This window comes from Schistocerca gregaria, chromosome 5 (assembly GCF_023897955.1).
Source record: "Schistocerca gregaria isolate iqSchGreg1 chromosome 5, iqSchGreg1.2, whole genome shotgun sequence".
Classification (NCBI taxonomy): domain Eukaryota; kingdom Metazoa; phylum Arthropoda; class Insecta; order Orthoptera; family Acrididae; genus Schistocerca; species Schistocerca gregaria.
In genome coordinates this window covers 319348088-319364800 of record NC_064924.1, presented here as the reverse complement: position 1 = coordinate 319364800, position 16713 = coordinate 319348088, and the positions used below count along the sequence as shown (strand labels likewise).

The following is a 16713-nucleotide window of genomic DNA, read 5'->3' as shown; positions in this document are numbered from 1 at the left end:
TAAGCATTTTGGGTTTCAGTACGTCGCAAACAGTGAAGAGTGTTGCCAATGCAACATATGATGATCTTCGGCTTGTTTAATTTTGCTCTTTTGTCTTCATTACAGCTGTCAGAACCCAAAGTGGGCGATGAAAGAATGTATGACATTGTTCAGTAGTAGTGATTATTCTCAGGGTGTAAGGTATTATTTGTAATGTCTCTGTCACAATTTATGAACACCATATATGAAATTGCATTCTGCAGCTTCTGGAAAGCAGAAAACATGGCAAGAATAAGGAACTAAAAAGTGGAAATAATGTGGTAACACGCCACTGGTATCTTCAATCCCAAAAGTAAGAAAAAAGTTTGACACAGTGGTGGCATTTCTGCTATGTGGTTCTCTGCTTTGTAGCCCCAACAGTCCCATTATGAAATCGTATTTTGAAGTATAATGAAAAGTCCATTGCCAAAGAGATTACATTAAGAAAGTAATACCTCCAGCTTCTACATGAAGAAAAGATATCTCAAGTAGGGCAACTCGTTTCTGATGATTCAGTATATTTTATTCTATATGAAACACTGATATTCAGAACAAACATGTTGAGTATTTTAGTGGTACACTTTAGTGAAGAAAAAGGGAAACAGATTCTTTGTGAACTTCTCATGGAAAAAATAAACATTTGCACCACAATGTGAAGTTTTAACAATGCATGGTTTGTATAGTAGCTTGATGGAATGAAATATGATAAGATATGCTTACAGATAAATTTCTTTACCTGTTACTTATCTTTCCAAACCTCAAGTCCGTCTTCTGTACCTTACCACACATTATCTGCATAATGCACAATATTATAAAGATAGTGAAGTATTAAGATGCATACACTTACATAAATTTGTATCTTGTGTTTGGTAAATCTTGATAAGTGGTTTTCCATAATACAAAAGTAAATGGATAAGTGGTTTTCCATAATACAAAAGTAAATGTATAAAAGACTTCCTTTATCAGCTTTCCCCCTTATCACTAGATGCGGTACTCGATTAAAAGCTGCCGTGTCTACCTGTAATAACCTTCAGGTTGTATACAGAGTTGTAGATGCCATGCCAGAATGCAAAAAATGTGCATTAACATTTAGAAATAAAATATGCTCCTCTTTCTGTTGAAGAAGAATGTTCCTTTTCTATTTACAAATATTTGCCGAGTAATTGTAGATGCAACCTCAGTCAATGGCTTTTTCCATAGATTTTTCAGTTCTAGAGTAAATTCTTTTTTGAGGTTTATGATTTAATGACTTATATAGGCTTTCCATTATAAATTTTTGTGTCTGGAACTGGTAACTTTTTCAACTAAAACTTCATACTTTCTTCATCACTCTGCTGCACCCAAAAGTCCTAGGTCTAGTTTGATGTATTGCTGATATTTTGTGACTTAGAGTAAGAGCTTCATGTATGAAAATAGGCTAGAAAAATTATAACCTCATTCCAGTTAAAGAAACAAAAATGCTTGGTGCCTTGTACCCAATGCTTGCCTAAACGGTTGACAAGCCCTCCCACAGAAGCACGAAGGGTTTGTATATGAACAAGGCATTACATCCCCAGACTGTATCAATCACAACAAGCATGACAGATGGCAGGACAACGTCCACCTGATGTGCTCTGTGACAGGAACCTACTTCCTTCGCTGTGTAATGCTTGCGAACTGGGTCGGTATGAATTCCTCACAGCCCTGCCTAGATGGGGCGGCTTGAGCCAACACATCAGCAGTACATTCCACCAAAGATCTGGGCCAATTCGTGTGCTGGCTCTTAGCAGCCCATCAGTCAGTGCCCAGTCAGAAGCCACCATAGTGGGACCTAAGACTTTCCAGCACTATCCTGTGATGTACCTGTTGGTCAACTACGCCCAATGCTCAACCTCCATTGTTAGGGATTATCAGTGGCATAGTCCTTATGTCCCACTACATTTATTCATTGTGTATTTGAGGCATATGCCTGTTAGTGTCGGAGAAGTTATTTTATTTTTTAATTGAGAAGAGTTTTCCTTTGTTATTAAATCTCTGTATTGTGGTTATAATAAACTTTTGTTCTTGTTTAGCTGTGTCTTATTATTTCTTATTGAGCATCTCCACAGATAAATCACTTGGTTAATGGAGAATGGAAAAATATTTTTATGCAACAGAAGAAATAAGTAAAGTCATTAATGAAATAAAAATACTAATGCTAAAGGTTGTTATGAGAACCCAGAATTACTGTCAAAAGAAGTGGGAATAATTAGTCATTTAATTTTACTGGCTTATTTCAACTAATGTTAGCTGTGAAAAACAGTTGGGTAATTCACGCTAATAAATAAACCCTGTTCAGGTGTTCTGCAAATATTAATTATTTGATTACAAACTGGCTTCAGCTTCTTAGGCCACCATCGGATGATGCAATCACAGATAAAATGAGTTGAGACTTTAATGATACAGAAAACTTGTAAAATGATGATGCAGGATATTTACAAAGAAAAGTATTACTGCTCTACTTGTAGAATTATGAGATGCCCAACTGTGTCACATTTTTATTTCTCCACAATACTTTGGCAGGCAGATTCATTACCATCTTTTGGTGGTTCCTGATGACTGTTGCTCCGCACTTCTTATCATCACCCTACATACATTTGCTGCTATGCCGCCTCCTCCTCCTCCTCCTCCTCCTCCTCCTCCTGCTGCTGCTGCTGTCCCTGCTGCTGCTGCTGCTCCTGCTGCTGCTGCTTATGTTGCTATCTGTGCAGCTGCCACAGTGAGTGGGGCTATAATAAAAGTAGCGGTGCCAGGCTGTGAACTGCAATCTCCTGTCTCTGCACTGCTGTCAAGGGTTGGTGTCGCTATGTGGGAATGGTTTTCTTTTTCTAGGCTTACTGCAAGGTTACTTACTGGGATCAGCTGTAGGCCACTGCCTTTGTTAATTAGACTCTTTCAATTACCTCTTTTATCACGCAATCCCAGGAGGAGGAAGATTGTCTAAGTGTCTTGCTATTGTTGTAGTCTGTAGTATGGTCAGTTTTTGTACTATTGTCGGCCACTGCTGATTTGGTGGTCTGACGTACTTCTAAGTGGTGTTCATGGCACCTCTCTTATACAATTTACACAGTTTCCCAAATGTATGCTTTGCCATACTAATGGATTTGGTAGACTGCTGTTTTGCCAAGGGCTAGGTTGTTCTTTACCAAATCTAGTAGCATCAATGTCTTAGGGGATGGGTGAAATACGCATGTAACATTGTGATGTTTCAAGATTCTGTCAACTTTTCTGGAGATATTGGTAACAAAGAGGATATGTGCTAGTGATTTGTGCTCCTCTGTTTCTTCCTGCTGTTCTCTATAAGTACAACCTGCCAAAACACAAGCCCTTTCTGCTTGCTGCTGGGATTGCTATGAACAAGTGTGCATAACATTCCTTTGTGCTGGGAATTGTGGTGATTACTGGGAACATGTAGATACTGGTCAGTGTGTAGGTTTTCTATACACAGTGTATCCCAGCTTGCTATATGGTTTCCATTTCACCAAGACATCAAGAAGGGGGAAGATGCCATCCTGTCCCACCCAAATGTAGCTGTAATTTCCATTGAACAGGAAGTAAATTGAGGTAAGCACAAACTCGAAGATCCTCATCAGTTTGGTCTCAAATTTCTTGTTTATCAATTCCATTAATCCCTTTAGTGGTACCCTGGTGAAGAGGGTCATGATCACTCACCAACAGGTTACTATCAGTGAGGTGAAGTTTTTGTAGATATACAAAATGAATGGAATTGCAGATGTGATGTTTGCATTTCCCCACAGATGGACTCAGGAGAACAGTTAGGTGTATGGCCAAGCCATATGTTGGTGCTCCTACATTTCCAACTGTGGAATACTGTGGAATGCCCCCTTTGTGAACTTTTGGCAGCTCGTACAGCTGTGACGGTGCAGCAGCTCATGGTCAGAGTTTATTAACAGTGTTCACATTGAAGGTACTGCAAAGACGTTCAGTGTTTTTCCTCCAGAGGCAACTTGACAGATCTTAGTCTGTCTTCCTGTGCACTGCTTGTTTATATTTTGAGCACAGTAGTAACATCTGCAGTTGTTCACACCTGACAGTGAAAGTGTGGACACTGAATGTCACAGTTTGCAACCTGGCACCACTACCTTCACCACCACCACCACCACCACCACTGCTGCTACCTACTGCTGTGACTGCACACATAGCAACATGAGCAGAGGGATGGAGGGGGTAACAGCCAACATGTATAGAACATTGACAAGAGCGGAGCAGTAGCCATAAGGAACCACCTGAAGATCACTATGAGCTTTTTTGCTGAAATATCGAGCAGAGCTTATGACAGGATCCAGACAAATATCCAAGAATTTTCCAAGTTAGAAATACTCCAGGAAGACACCAGATTGCATATTATTTTTTATATCATGCTTAAATCATATTTTTAACAGTAAATTAAAAGTAAAGTTGAATTAACTATTGTTAACTGATAGTTTCATTGGCTGATTTATTTTAACTGAGTGAAAAATAGAATTGTACTTGGTTGTTTAAAACTAAGGTAGCATTCTGTGTAATATATTTATTGATTTCCGGTAGCGTAATCTTTCTGCTTTTCATATCACTGTGTAAAAGTCACAAAGCGTGTGGGTAATTTTTTGTTTAAAGATATTCCAAAAAGATTGATTTATGTCTGTTCTAATCTCCAGGTTCTTTTGTATTCAGATAACCTAATTTGCACAGCTCTGCCTCACTGGCCAGTGGTTACTTTTCTCTGTGCTTGACCATTGATTTTATATTTTGCTCTCTATGCCAATGGTTTAATTGTATCTTTTTTACTTATTATTAATAAATTAGGTTGTTGTTGTAAAGTGCTTGTCAATAGTAGTGAAACTTCTGTATAAAATTACCACTTATGTATTTCTGACCAAAACTAGCCAGTCAGTAGTTACAAAAACAGGTGCATTAACCCATATGTTAGCAGAATTTCAAAGTGTGTTGCAAAAAAGTTAGTCTTCCAGTTACAGATCTGTTTTACGGTGGATTCAGCAGCAAAGACACAGTGAAACCGGTAGCAAATAGTGTATAAAAGTGTGTACATCACTCAGAGAGGCCTATGTCAATTAGTTTATCAGAACATGAGAGAACTTGAAGCCTAGGAAATACAGAAATCAATCTTTTTGGAACTTTCATGAAATTCTTTGCAAGAATCAAAAGTCCATGATGGATTGTAAGAATACTAGGCAAAGGAAAGTCGCTACTCATCACATAGCGGAGATGCTCATTCTCAATGGAGAGAAGTCTTCCGAAGTAAGAGTGATTTCAGGTGTGCCGCAGGGGAGTGTCGTAGGACCGTTGCTATTCACAATATACATAAATGACCTGGTGGATGACATCGGAAGTTCACTGAGGCTTTTTGCAGATGATGCTGTGGTGTATCGAGAGGTTGCAACAATGGAAAATTGTACTGAAATGCAGGAGGATCTGCAGCGAATTGACGCATGGTGCACGGAATGGCAATTGAATCTCAATGTAGCGAAGTGTAATGTGATGCGAATACATAGAAAGATAGGTCCCTTATCATTTAGCTACAAAATAGCAGGTCAGCAACTGGAAGCAGTTAATTCCATAAATTATCTGGGAGTACGCATTAGGAGTGATTTAAAATGGAATGATCATATAAAGTTGATCGTTGGTAAAGCAGATGCCAGACTGAGATTCATTGGAAGAATCCTAAGGAAATGCAATCCGACAACAAAGGAAGTAGGTTACAGTACGCTTGTTCGCCCAATGCTTGAATACTGCTCAGCAGTGTGGGATCCGCACCAGGTAGGGTTGATAGAAGAGATAGAGAAGATCCAACGGAGAGCAGCGCGCTTCGTTACAGGATCATTTAGTAATTGCGAAAGCGTTACGGAGATGATAGATAAACTCCAGTGGAAGACTCTGCAGGAGAGACGCTCAGTAGCTTGGTACGGGCTTTTGTTAAAGTTTCGAGAACATACCTTCACCAAAGAGTCAAGCAGTATATTGCTCCCTCCTACGTATATCTCGCGAAGAGACCATGAGGATAAAATCAGAGAGATTAGAGCCCACACAGAAGCATACCGACAATCCTTCTTTCCATGTACAATACGAGACTGGAATAGAAGGGAGAACCGATAGAGGTACTCAGGGTACCCTCCGCCACACACCGTCAGGTGGCTTGCGGAGTACGGATGTAGATGTAGATGTAGATGTTCTTTTAACAGAAAACTACCCACATTAAGTGTATTTTGATATTTTACATACTGTCAGAAATAGAAAGATAGAAATGTTTGAAATCAGTAAATACGACACACAATGCCAGCCATGCCTTAAAAGTGCAAATATTACCTCCTTCCTAAATTCTGTAAAAATAACTTCAAGTTGTGCAAATGTCAGATTACAATAGTAAACTCAACTTTATTGCTCCTTTTTATTAACTTAGTGATTTCTTTGCAATTAAAATGTTAACACACTGTATCTCACCATTTAATCAATCATCTGTATCCGTAATGTCTGTGTAAGTTGCAAGTCACTTTATCTGTGGTTGTACCATTCAGTCGTCACTTGAGAATGGCCAGAGACGCTTGTGATTATCATCATATGCAGTTAAACAGTAAATTGTTTAACAAATTTAACTCAAAAACACACATGTGCATAAGTAGCTGAAAGTCAGTTTATGATCAAACAAATACGCGAAGAACCTCAGGAAGTGTTTCCTTTTTAATGTTATTGTCATCTTTTATTATGCACTGACAGAGTTGAGTGAAATTATGTAGTTTATTAATGCAACTGAGATAATACTGGTGCTGTCTACCCATTTGCAGGTTGGAATGGCCAAGGAACTGGGGCTATCCAGATCTCGTCTGGGCTTGCTAGACACTGCACTACTACTGCCTTATGCCTTGGCACAGGCACTCGGTGGTGCCACTGCTGATCGTATGGGACCACGTCTTACAGCGGCAGCATCTCTGGCTGTAGCCGGCACTGTAGCGACAGCTATTGGTGCTTGGAATGGATTTGCAGGCCCAATGTTGTTGTTGGCACTTTGTGGAGCAGCTCAGGGTCCTGCTTGGCCAGCCTGCTGCAAGTGCCTAGCTGCATGGTACAATGAACAATTGAAATTTTTACTGTCAGTATGTGCATGATGCCACAAAAGCTTCTTTCAGGTTTACCAACTGTAATGAAACACAGTGTCTGTCACTGTTGTTTTGAACTGCCTTTGAAGTACAGCTGACATAACGAAGGAATATTTCACAAACCATGCAGTTTCATATTTAATTATATGTTCTGTGCTTGTTAATATCATTGTAATGATTTGCATCATTTGTGTATCCGACATAATCAAAATAAATAATCAGATGTTTAGGAATTGTAATAACTCAAGAATAAGAAATTTAATGTGTTTTTTTTTCTCCCCTATAGTGTTTGACGCAAGTGATTTAATTCCAATTCCAATGTCAGTCAGCTAGCCCAGATCAAACTTCAATCAGTGGAACTCAATGCCACATGCGTGGATTGACAAACATTTTGCACAGAACAGATATGTTTTGGTCACTTGTTCTCGTCCAATAAAGAGAAGCATGGCTATGGGAATATACTGTAACGTGGCACTCTTATTTATTTTGAGAAGTTGTAGTATCTAGTTCATCATTTTTAGTTGTCTCAGAATCAGGCTAGGGGTCTTGGTAGTGGCTTGCTGTACACATATATGAAATCTTTGCCAGGAAGTATAAAGATTATCTTATCCTCAATTACTTACAGTAACTGTACCAAAGAAATATGTTAGGGAAGTATATTAAGTAAAAATGATCTTAAAAGCTTCGAAAGTATGTGGTAAATAGGAAATTTTAAACAAGATTTTAGTGCAAGTGGAACAAAACCTGCTGAGAATTGACACGTGTTGCTGGTTGTAAAATTGGCTCTTGACGTAAACAAATGTAACATGTGTATAAATAAACAGAAAGACATGTTATAGTTTAAATCAAATGGTATATAATTAGATATCAATTAAAGAACAAATTGAATTAAAATTGGGAAGTAGGAATTTCAGAACTAGGCTTTATTGTAATCAAGAAATAATTTAAAAACAGATATGTAGCAATATTGGACAGATTGGGAACATTTGTTTTAAAAATAAAGAAAATCTCTTCCACAGAAATAATTAGTCTGTGCACCTATGGGCTCACATTATGAGGAGGAGATGGAAAGACCTCAATGAACTGGCAGAAGATCCTACCAGAAATTATAATCTGGGAGAGGGAGTGTTAACTCAAAAGTAGGGCAAAAACTAAAACTTGATTTTTCAGTATGGCTGTAGAAATGACACGGACAGTCCATCCCCCCCCCCCCCCCCTCCCTCCCTCCCCCCAGTAAGATTGGTTTTTGTCTGCAATCATCCAGAAGAAAATTAATAGAAAATGTACTTGATACATTCGAAGTGGAACAAAAAATGAAATTCACTATTTTTATGAAACAACAAGGGAATTGCACAGGATATGATGATTCTAAACCACATGAGACTTTGAAGTGGCCATAGCCTCTTACTGTGTGAAGGAATAATGAAGACAGTTGGAAAAAAGAGAGAGACTACCAGACATGATTAAATGAAGAAATATTAGATCCAAATTACGACTTTTGCATACTAACAAATAGATTATATCAAATCATCAGTTACTTATCAAAGGTACTTATGCAAGCAATAAAATATGTTGCAGGTGCAGAGAGAACTAGAGAGAAAATTTGAAATATTTCAAGGCAACTATTAAAGAGGAAGTGAGAGTGTTATGTAGCAACATTATAGAATGTGGATAACTCCATAAAACTATTCGGAAATATCTTTGAGAGAATGTGAGAAGGTGCAGATATATTTATTGTTGGGTAGAATCATGTTACATCAGTAACTGAGAACAAAGAGTATTTTAAAAGTATTCAGAACTTCCTTTAAACATTTGATTCATTTGATAGATGGATCAGAAGTATTGAAGGCATACAACAAATTTTTAAGTTCCTTGTTTTTAGGACAGTGAAAGAAACAAACCCAGGAGTAAAACTGCCCTGCAAAGTTTTGAAGACCAAGCTACAATAGGTTTGAAACAGAAAGTTTGCAATTTGTGTGTAGTGTCAGGTTTGACAAATGGCAGTGAGGTGTGGATTTTCAACCTGAAAACCATTCAGAAACTGAGTGTTGCTGAGTGAGTGAGTGAGGGATGGATGGATGGATAACAAACAGGCTGAAGTGTAAGATAATAATTTGGACTACGAAAATTAACAGAAGGGGGCAGGACATGGAGCCAGGCAAATGGATTGTAGATGGGGATATGAAGTCCTTTTCTGGCTTATGAGTGGTAAAAGAAGACAGTTACTAAAAAGAAAGTGGGTGGACAATATTAGAAAACATACAGGACCAACATGAATCCACTCAACTGAAAACAGTAATGCAAAGTGTAGAGAGAATGTCTCCCCAAAAGCCGTGATCTTGCCAAGATGAGATAGTCTGCATGCCTCAACAGTACAAACAACCACAACAGAGGGGTACATGCAGAGGGGCCAGACTAACCCATGGTTCCTGAAAAGGGGCAGCATTCTTATCTGTAGTTGCAGGTGGGCAATAGTCTGGTTGATCAACTGATCTGGCCCTGCAACATTAGCCAACATGCCCTTGCTGTGCTGTTACTGTGAACAGTTGTCAGCAAGGGGGAAACTACAGCCATTTTTCCATTTTTTCTTCCGTAATGATATGTAGTTGTACTGTGTGATTAAGTGATGGCACCCTCTCCGGTAAAACATTCTCAAGGTAAAATAGTGCTCCATTCGGATCACTGGAGAATAATTACCCAAAATATAACCTCCAGGGAAAACAAAACTATCAAACATCAGGTTGGAACTTGAAATATTAGATCCCTTTATCGATTAGATAGGCTAGAGGATTCAAAAGGAAAATAGATAGTTGAAGTTAAATATACTGCAAATTTGTAAAATGTGTTAAGCATAACAGAACTTCTGGTCAGGTCAGTACAGGGCGATCGACACAAAGTGAAACAGGACTATGCAGGATAGGTGTAATAATGAATTAAAAAAAAAAAAAAAAAAAAAAAAAAAAAAGGAATTAGGGTGTAACGATGAACAGCTTAGTGAATAAATTATTGTAGCCAAAATATACAAAGGGAGCATGCACCACAGCAGTAAAAGTTTATATTCTAATTACCTCCACAAATGAAGAAGAGATTGAAGGAATGTATAGTGATATAAAGGAAATTATTCAGATAGTTATGGCACACAAAAAGTTAATGGTGATGGGCAATGGGAAATCGCTAACGCTTGCCTTAAGAATCATGAAAGAAGATTGTATATGTGGAAGAGACCTGGGGACACTAGAAAGTTCTCAATTGATTGTATAAAAGGAGTATTTAAATCCAGATTTTAACTGGAAGATATTTCAGGAGTAGTTACGGACTCTGAACATAATTTATTGATTATAAACAGCAGATTAAAATTGAAAAAACTGTTGTTGGAAAATTAAGGAGTTGGGACCTGGATAAGTTCAAAGAAACAGAAGTAGTTGTGTGTTTCAATGGGAGCATTAGATAATGACTGGCTGAACATGGCAGATGATAAATGTGTATGCTTAACAGATGAAGTAGTGAAGAAAGCAGCAGATGATCAATAGGTAAAAAGAACAGGACTAGTACTAATATTTGGATAACATAAGAGATGTTGAATTTGACCACAGGAAAAAGTATAAAAATACGTAAAATGAAGAAGACGGAAGGAAAATATAACTAAAAAATGAGGTTGAGAAAAAATTACGAAAGACATAAGCAGGATTGGAAGTCCTTCAAGCATGCATGACATAGGAAAGAGAGATGCCATCAGTAGCAAAATTAACGAAATCCTTGGAGAAAAGAGAAGCAGCTGTATGAATATTAAACCATGAACCATAGAACTTGCGTTGGTGGGGAGGCTTGTGTGCCTCAGCAATACAGAAGGCCGTACCGTAGGTGCAACCACAATGAAGGGGTATCTGTTGAGAGGCCAGACAAACGTGTTGTTCCTGATGAGGGGCAGCACCCTTTTCAGAAGTTGCAGGGCCAACAGTCTGGATAATTGACTGATCTAGCCTTGAAACACTAACCAAAACGGCCTTGCTGTGCTGGTACTGCGAACGGCTGAAAGAAAGGGGAAACTATGGCCATAATTTTTCTCAAGGGCATGCAGCTTTACTGTGTGGTCAAATGATGGTGGCGTCCTCTTGGGTAAAATATTCCGGAGGTAAAATAGTTCCCCATTTGGATCTCCGGGCGGGGACTACTCAAGAGAACATCCTTATCAGGAGAAAAAAATACTGGCATTCTACAGATCGAAGCGTGGAATTTCAGATCCCTTAATTGTGCAGGTAGGTTAGAAAATTTAAAAATGGAAATTTATAGCTTAAAGTTAGATATAGTGGGAATTAGTGAAGTTTGGTGGTAGGAGGAACAAGACTTTTGGTCAGGTGAATACAGGGTTATAAATACAAAATCAAATAGGGGTAATTCAGGAGTAGATTTAATAATGAATAAAAAAAATAGGAGTGCGGGTAAGCTACTACAAACAGCATAGTGAATGCATTATTGTGGCTAAGATAGACACGAAGCCCATGCCTACCACAGTAGTAAAAGTTTATATGCTAACTAGCTCTGCAGATGATGAAGAAATTGATGAAATGTATGATGAGATAAAAGAAATTATTCAGGTAGTGAAGGGAGACGAAAATTTAATAGTCATGGGTGACTGTAATCAGAGAGTAGGAAAAGGGAGAGAAGGAAACTTAGTAGGTGAATATGGATTGGGGGTAAGAAATGAAAGAGGAAGCCGTCTGGTAGAATTTTGCTCAGAGCATAACTTAATCATAGCTAACACTTGGTTCAACAATCATGAAAGAAGATTGTATACATGGAAGAACCCTGCAGATACTAGAAGATATCAGATAGATTATATAATGGTAAGACAGATTTAGGAACCAGGTTTTAAATTGTAAGAAATTTCCCGGGGTGGATGTGGACTTCGACCACAATCTATTGGTTATGAACTGTAGATTAAAACTGAAGAAACTGCAAAAAGGTGGGAATTTAAGGAGATGGGACCTGGATAAACTGACTAACCAGAGGTTGTACAGTGTTTCGGGGAGAGCATAAGGGAACAATTGACAGGAATGGGGGAAATAAATACAGTAGAAGAAGAATGGGTATCTCTGAGGTATGAAGTAGTGAAGGCAACAGAGGATCAAGTAGGTAAAAAGATGATGGTTATTAGAAATCCTTCTGGTAACAGAAGAAATATTGAATTTAATTGATGAAAGGAGAAAATATGAAAATGCAGTAAATGAAGCAGGCAAAAAGGAATACAAATGTCTCAAAAATGAGACCGACAGGAAGAGCAAAATGGCTAAGCAGGGATGGCTAGAGGACAAATGTAAGGATGTAGAGGCTTATCTCACTAGGGGCAAGATAGATACTGCCTACAGGAAAATTAGAGACCTTTGGAGAAAGGAGAACCACTTGCATGAATATCAAGAGCTTTGATGGAAGCAAAGTTCTAAGCAAAGAAGGGAAAGCAGAAAGGTGGAAGGAAAATATAGAGGGTCTATACAAGGGCAATGTTGTTGAGGACAATATTATGGAAATGGAAGAGGAAGTAGATGAAGATGAAGTGGGAGATATGATACTGCATGAAGAGTTTGACAGAGCACTGAAATACCTGAGTCGAAAGAAGGCCCCGGGAGTAGACAACATTCCATTAGGACTACTGACAGCCTTGGGTGAGCCAGTCCTGACAAAACTCTACCATCTGGTGAGCAAGATGTGAGACAAGTGAAATTCGCTCAGACTTCAAGAAGAACATAATCGTTCCAATCCCAAAGAAAGCAGGTGTTGACAAATGTAAAAATTACTGAACTAACAGTTTAATAAGTTACGGCTGCAAAATACTAATGCGAATTCTTTACAGACGAATAGAGAAACTCGTAGGAGCCGACCTCGGGGAAGATCAGTTTGGATTCCGTAGAAATGTTGGAACACATGAGGCAATACTGACCTTAAGACTTATCTTAGAAGAAAGATTAAGGAAAGGCAAACCGAATGTTTCTAGCATTTGTAGACTTAGAGAAAGCTTTTGACAATGTTGACTGGAATACTCTCTTTCAAATTCTGAAGGTGGCAGGGGTAAAATACAGGGAGAGGAAGGCTATTTACAATTTGTACAGAAACCAGATGGCAGTTATATGAGTTGAGGGGCATGAAAGGGAAGCAGTGGTTGGGAAGGGAGTGAGACAGGTTTGTAGCCTCTCCCCGATGTTATTCAATCTATATATTGAGCAAGTAGTAAAGGAAAGAAAAGAAAATTTCTGAGTAGGTATTAAAATCCATGGAGAAGAAATGAAAACTTTGAGGTTCGCCGGTGACGTTGTAATTTTGTCAGAGACAACAAAGGACTTGGTAGAGCAGTTGAACAGAATGGACACTGTCTTGAAAGGAGGATATAAGATGAACATCAACAAAAGCAAAACGAGGATAATGGAATGTAGTCGAATTAAGTCGGGTGATGCTGAGGGAATCACATTAGGAAATGAGACACTTAAGGTAGTAAAGGAGTTTTGCTATTTGGGGAGCAAAATAACTGATGATGGTCGAAGTAGAGAGGATATAAAATGTAGACTGGCAATGGCAAGGAAAGCGTTTCTGAAGAAGAGAAATTTGTTAACATTGATCATAGATTTGGGTGTAAGGAAGTTGTTTCTGAAAGTATTTGTATGGAGTGTAGCCATGTATGGAAGTGAAACATGGACAATAAATAGTTTGGACACGAAGAGAATAGAAGCTTTCGAAGTGTGGTGCTACAGAAGAATGCTGACGATTAGATGGGTAGATCACATAACTAATGAGGAGGTATTGAACAGGATTGGGGAGAAGAGGAGTTTGTGGCACAACTTGACAAGAAGAAGGGACCGGTTGGTAGGACATGTTCTGAAGCATCAAGGGAGCACAAATTATCAGTGGATGGTAAAAATCACAGAGGGAGCCTAAGAGATGAATACACTAAGCAGATTCAGAAGGATGTAGGTTGCAGTAATTACTGGGAGCTGAAGTAGCTTGCACAGGATAGAGTAGCATGGAGAGCTGCATCAAACAAGTCTCAGAACTGAAGACCACAACAACAAGGAAGATAGCCCACACTAAGCAAGGAAGGAATGGTTGATAGGTGGAAGATGTAGGCAGGAGGGCTGTACACTAGAAACAGAGTTCGAAGATAGTGTTATAGAATGAGTAGAGAAGGTAAAGGAAGTTGAAATGGGAGATAACAGTACGAGATGAACTCGACAGGACTTTGAAGCTTCAAAGTTGAAACAAGCCACCTGAAGTAAATGACACTCCCTCAGAATTACTGAGATCCTTGGAAGAGTGGCAACTATTCCACCTGGGTGCAAGATATCTGACAGGAAAAATACCCTCAGGCTTCAAGAAGAATGTAATAATTCCCATTCCAAAATATGCATGTGTTGACAGGCAAGAACAGTCAGTTTAATATGTCATGGTTCCAAACTCCTGACTTTAATTATTTACAGAAGAAAGGTAAAACTGGTGGAAGCCAATGTTGGGGAAGATCAGTTTGATTTCCTGAGAAATATAGAAACACTGGAAGCAATGCTTGACTGTACATCTCATCTTAGAATACAGGTTGAAGAAAGGCAAATCTACATTTATAGCATTTGTACATTTTGAGAAACTGTTTGACAGTTTTGACTAAACTGCACCCTTTGAAATTTTGATGGTTGCAGTGATAAAATACAGAGAGAAAAAGTTTTTCTAACTTGTATAGAAACCAGACAGCTATTAGGAGTCATGACATGAAAGGGAAGCAGCAGTTGAGAAGGGAGTGAGACAGGGTTGTAGCCTAATCCCAGCATTGCTCAATCTGTTGTGTACATGAGCCTCAATAAGCAAAATAAGTTGTGTAATTTCATCTTGGTACACAATACTATTCACTGTAGTCTCAAAGAAAATAGGGTTCACTTTTTGACAACATGATACAGCACTCCGCGCTTTAATTTTCGGACAATGCAAGGTGTTTTAATGGAACACGTGGAGATTTTCAGTTGACCAAATTCTTAAGTTTTGTGTTTTCACACATGTAATCCACTAAAGTGAAACCACACCTAATCAGAGAAGGGGAGAAAAAAAAAAAAAAAAACACCACGGTCCATTGTGCAATTCAGTGGGCGTCAACAACTGACCAAAATGATGTACAGTATGCTAGAGACTTTTCCATGTACTTTGACTTCAATTTCTGCACGCTACAAACATGGTACACACAAAATTTTAAATTTTGCATCATTTTCTAAGCACACCCATACTAAATCTGAGATTGGACAGTTTCGTCAAACTCTCTTTCAGGCGAATTCAGCATCACATCTTTGCCTCACCCAGTTGAGCATCGTCAAAAAGGCTGGTCTCACAGTCCTCTTCATATCTGGAACTGATCCTCATTCTTGCAAATGGGAAATTAATCGCATTATTGTTGACTTGTTCAGCACAGCAGTATCTGGATGTATTCGACTAAATGTGCCTGAAGTGTGTGTATAAGAGCAACAGACCAAATACTTTTGAACAATGAAAATTTATTTCACTTGGGAAAATTACATGTTTACTAAGTAATCAGCAGTGCAATACTACAGATATCACACAACCTCTACACTTTGCATTGGCATCATCGTTGGTTATCAACACCACCTTTAGTGCTATTTTGCAGTGGCTGATCAAATGAATGTTATGCATCTCCTATTTAGATATACATTTATTTTCATGTGCATGACTTTGATTGCACGTATTACCATTGTTCTACTTTCATTGATGATCTTTTCTAGACACTGTCCATTCTATTCAGTCGCTCTTTAAAGTTCTGTGCTATCTCTGACATGATTAGACTGTCATCAGCAAACCGAAGGTATTATTTCTTCCAACTGATTTGTAATTCTCTCAAAATGTCTCCTTGGCTGTCTTTATTGCTTGCTTAATGTACAGTATGAATCACATTGGGGATATGCTACTACTCCCCCCCCTTCCCCCCCCCCCCCCCTGCCTCTCTCTCTCTCTCTCTCTCTCTCTCTCTCTCTCTCTCTCTCTCTCTCTCTCTCTCTCTCTCTATATATATATATATATATATATATATATATATATATATATATATATATTTTATGACCTCCGACTCTTAATTACTGCAGTCTTGTTTCTGTGCAAGTTGTAGATAACAAATGTTTTGTCTCTGTATTTTATTCCCATTACCTTCAGAATGTCAAAGACTGAAATAATGTGTGTTAGTAAAATACTAAATAGTCATTTTTGATGATTAATGCATTTTCTTGAAGTACTCAGTCACAGATCGTGTACTATCTGTACCGTTTTGACTCTGTGTTGGAGACACCCTGTAAATTTAGATCTAGTTTTGTTAAATAGGGACATGCATTTATTATGAGGATGTATAATGCATACAAAAAAACTTTCTGTATTGGAGGATTCGAATTGTATTTGTGATGCAATTCTGAAAATATGGTATCTATCCTTTTTCCAAGTGATACTTGTCCTTGGATGACCAGCTGATATTTGATCTCAGTTTAAAATTTGTTTCAGGGGTCCACCACATTTTCATTTTGAGATGCTGTATTTTTCT

At 38.4% G+C, this 16713-nt stretch overlaps 1 protein-coding gene across 1 annotated transcript in view; it reads left to right on the top strand.

The window, feature by feature from the left end:
* LOC126271960 (uncharacterized) overlaps positions 1 to 16713 on the top strand; it is a 60430-nt gene that overhangs the window by 16955 nt on the left and 26762 nt on the right. The window contains exon 2 of the mRNA XM_049974411.1: positions 6837 to 7114. Coding sequence (XP_049830368.1) covers positions 6837 to 7114 — 278 coding nt within the window. The remainder of the gene's footprint in view (positions 1 to 6836; positions 7115 to 16713) is intronic.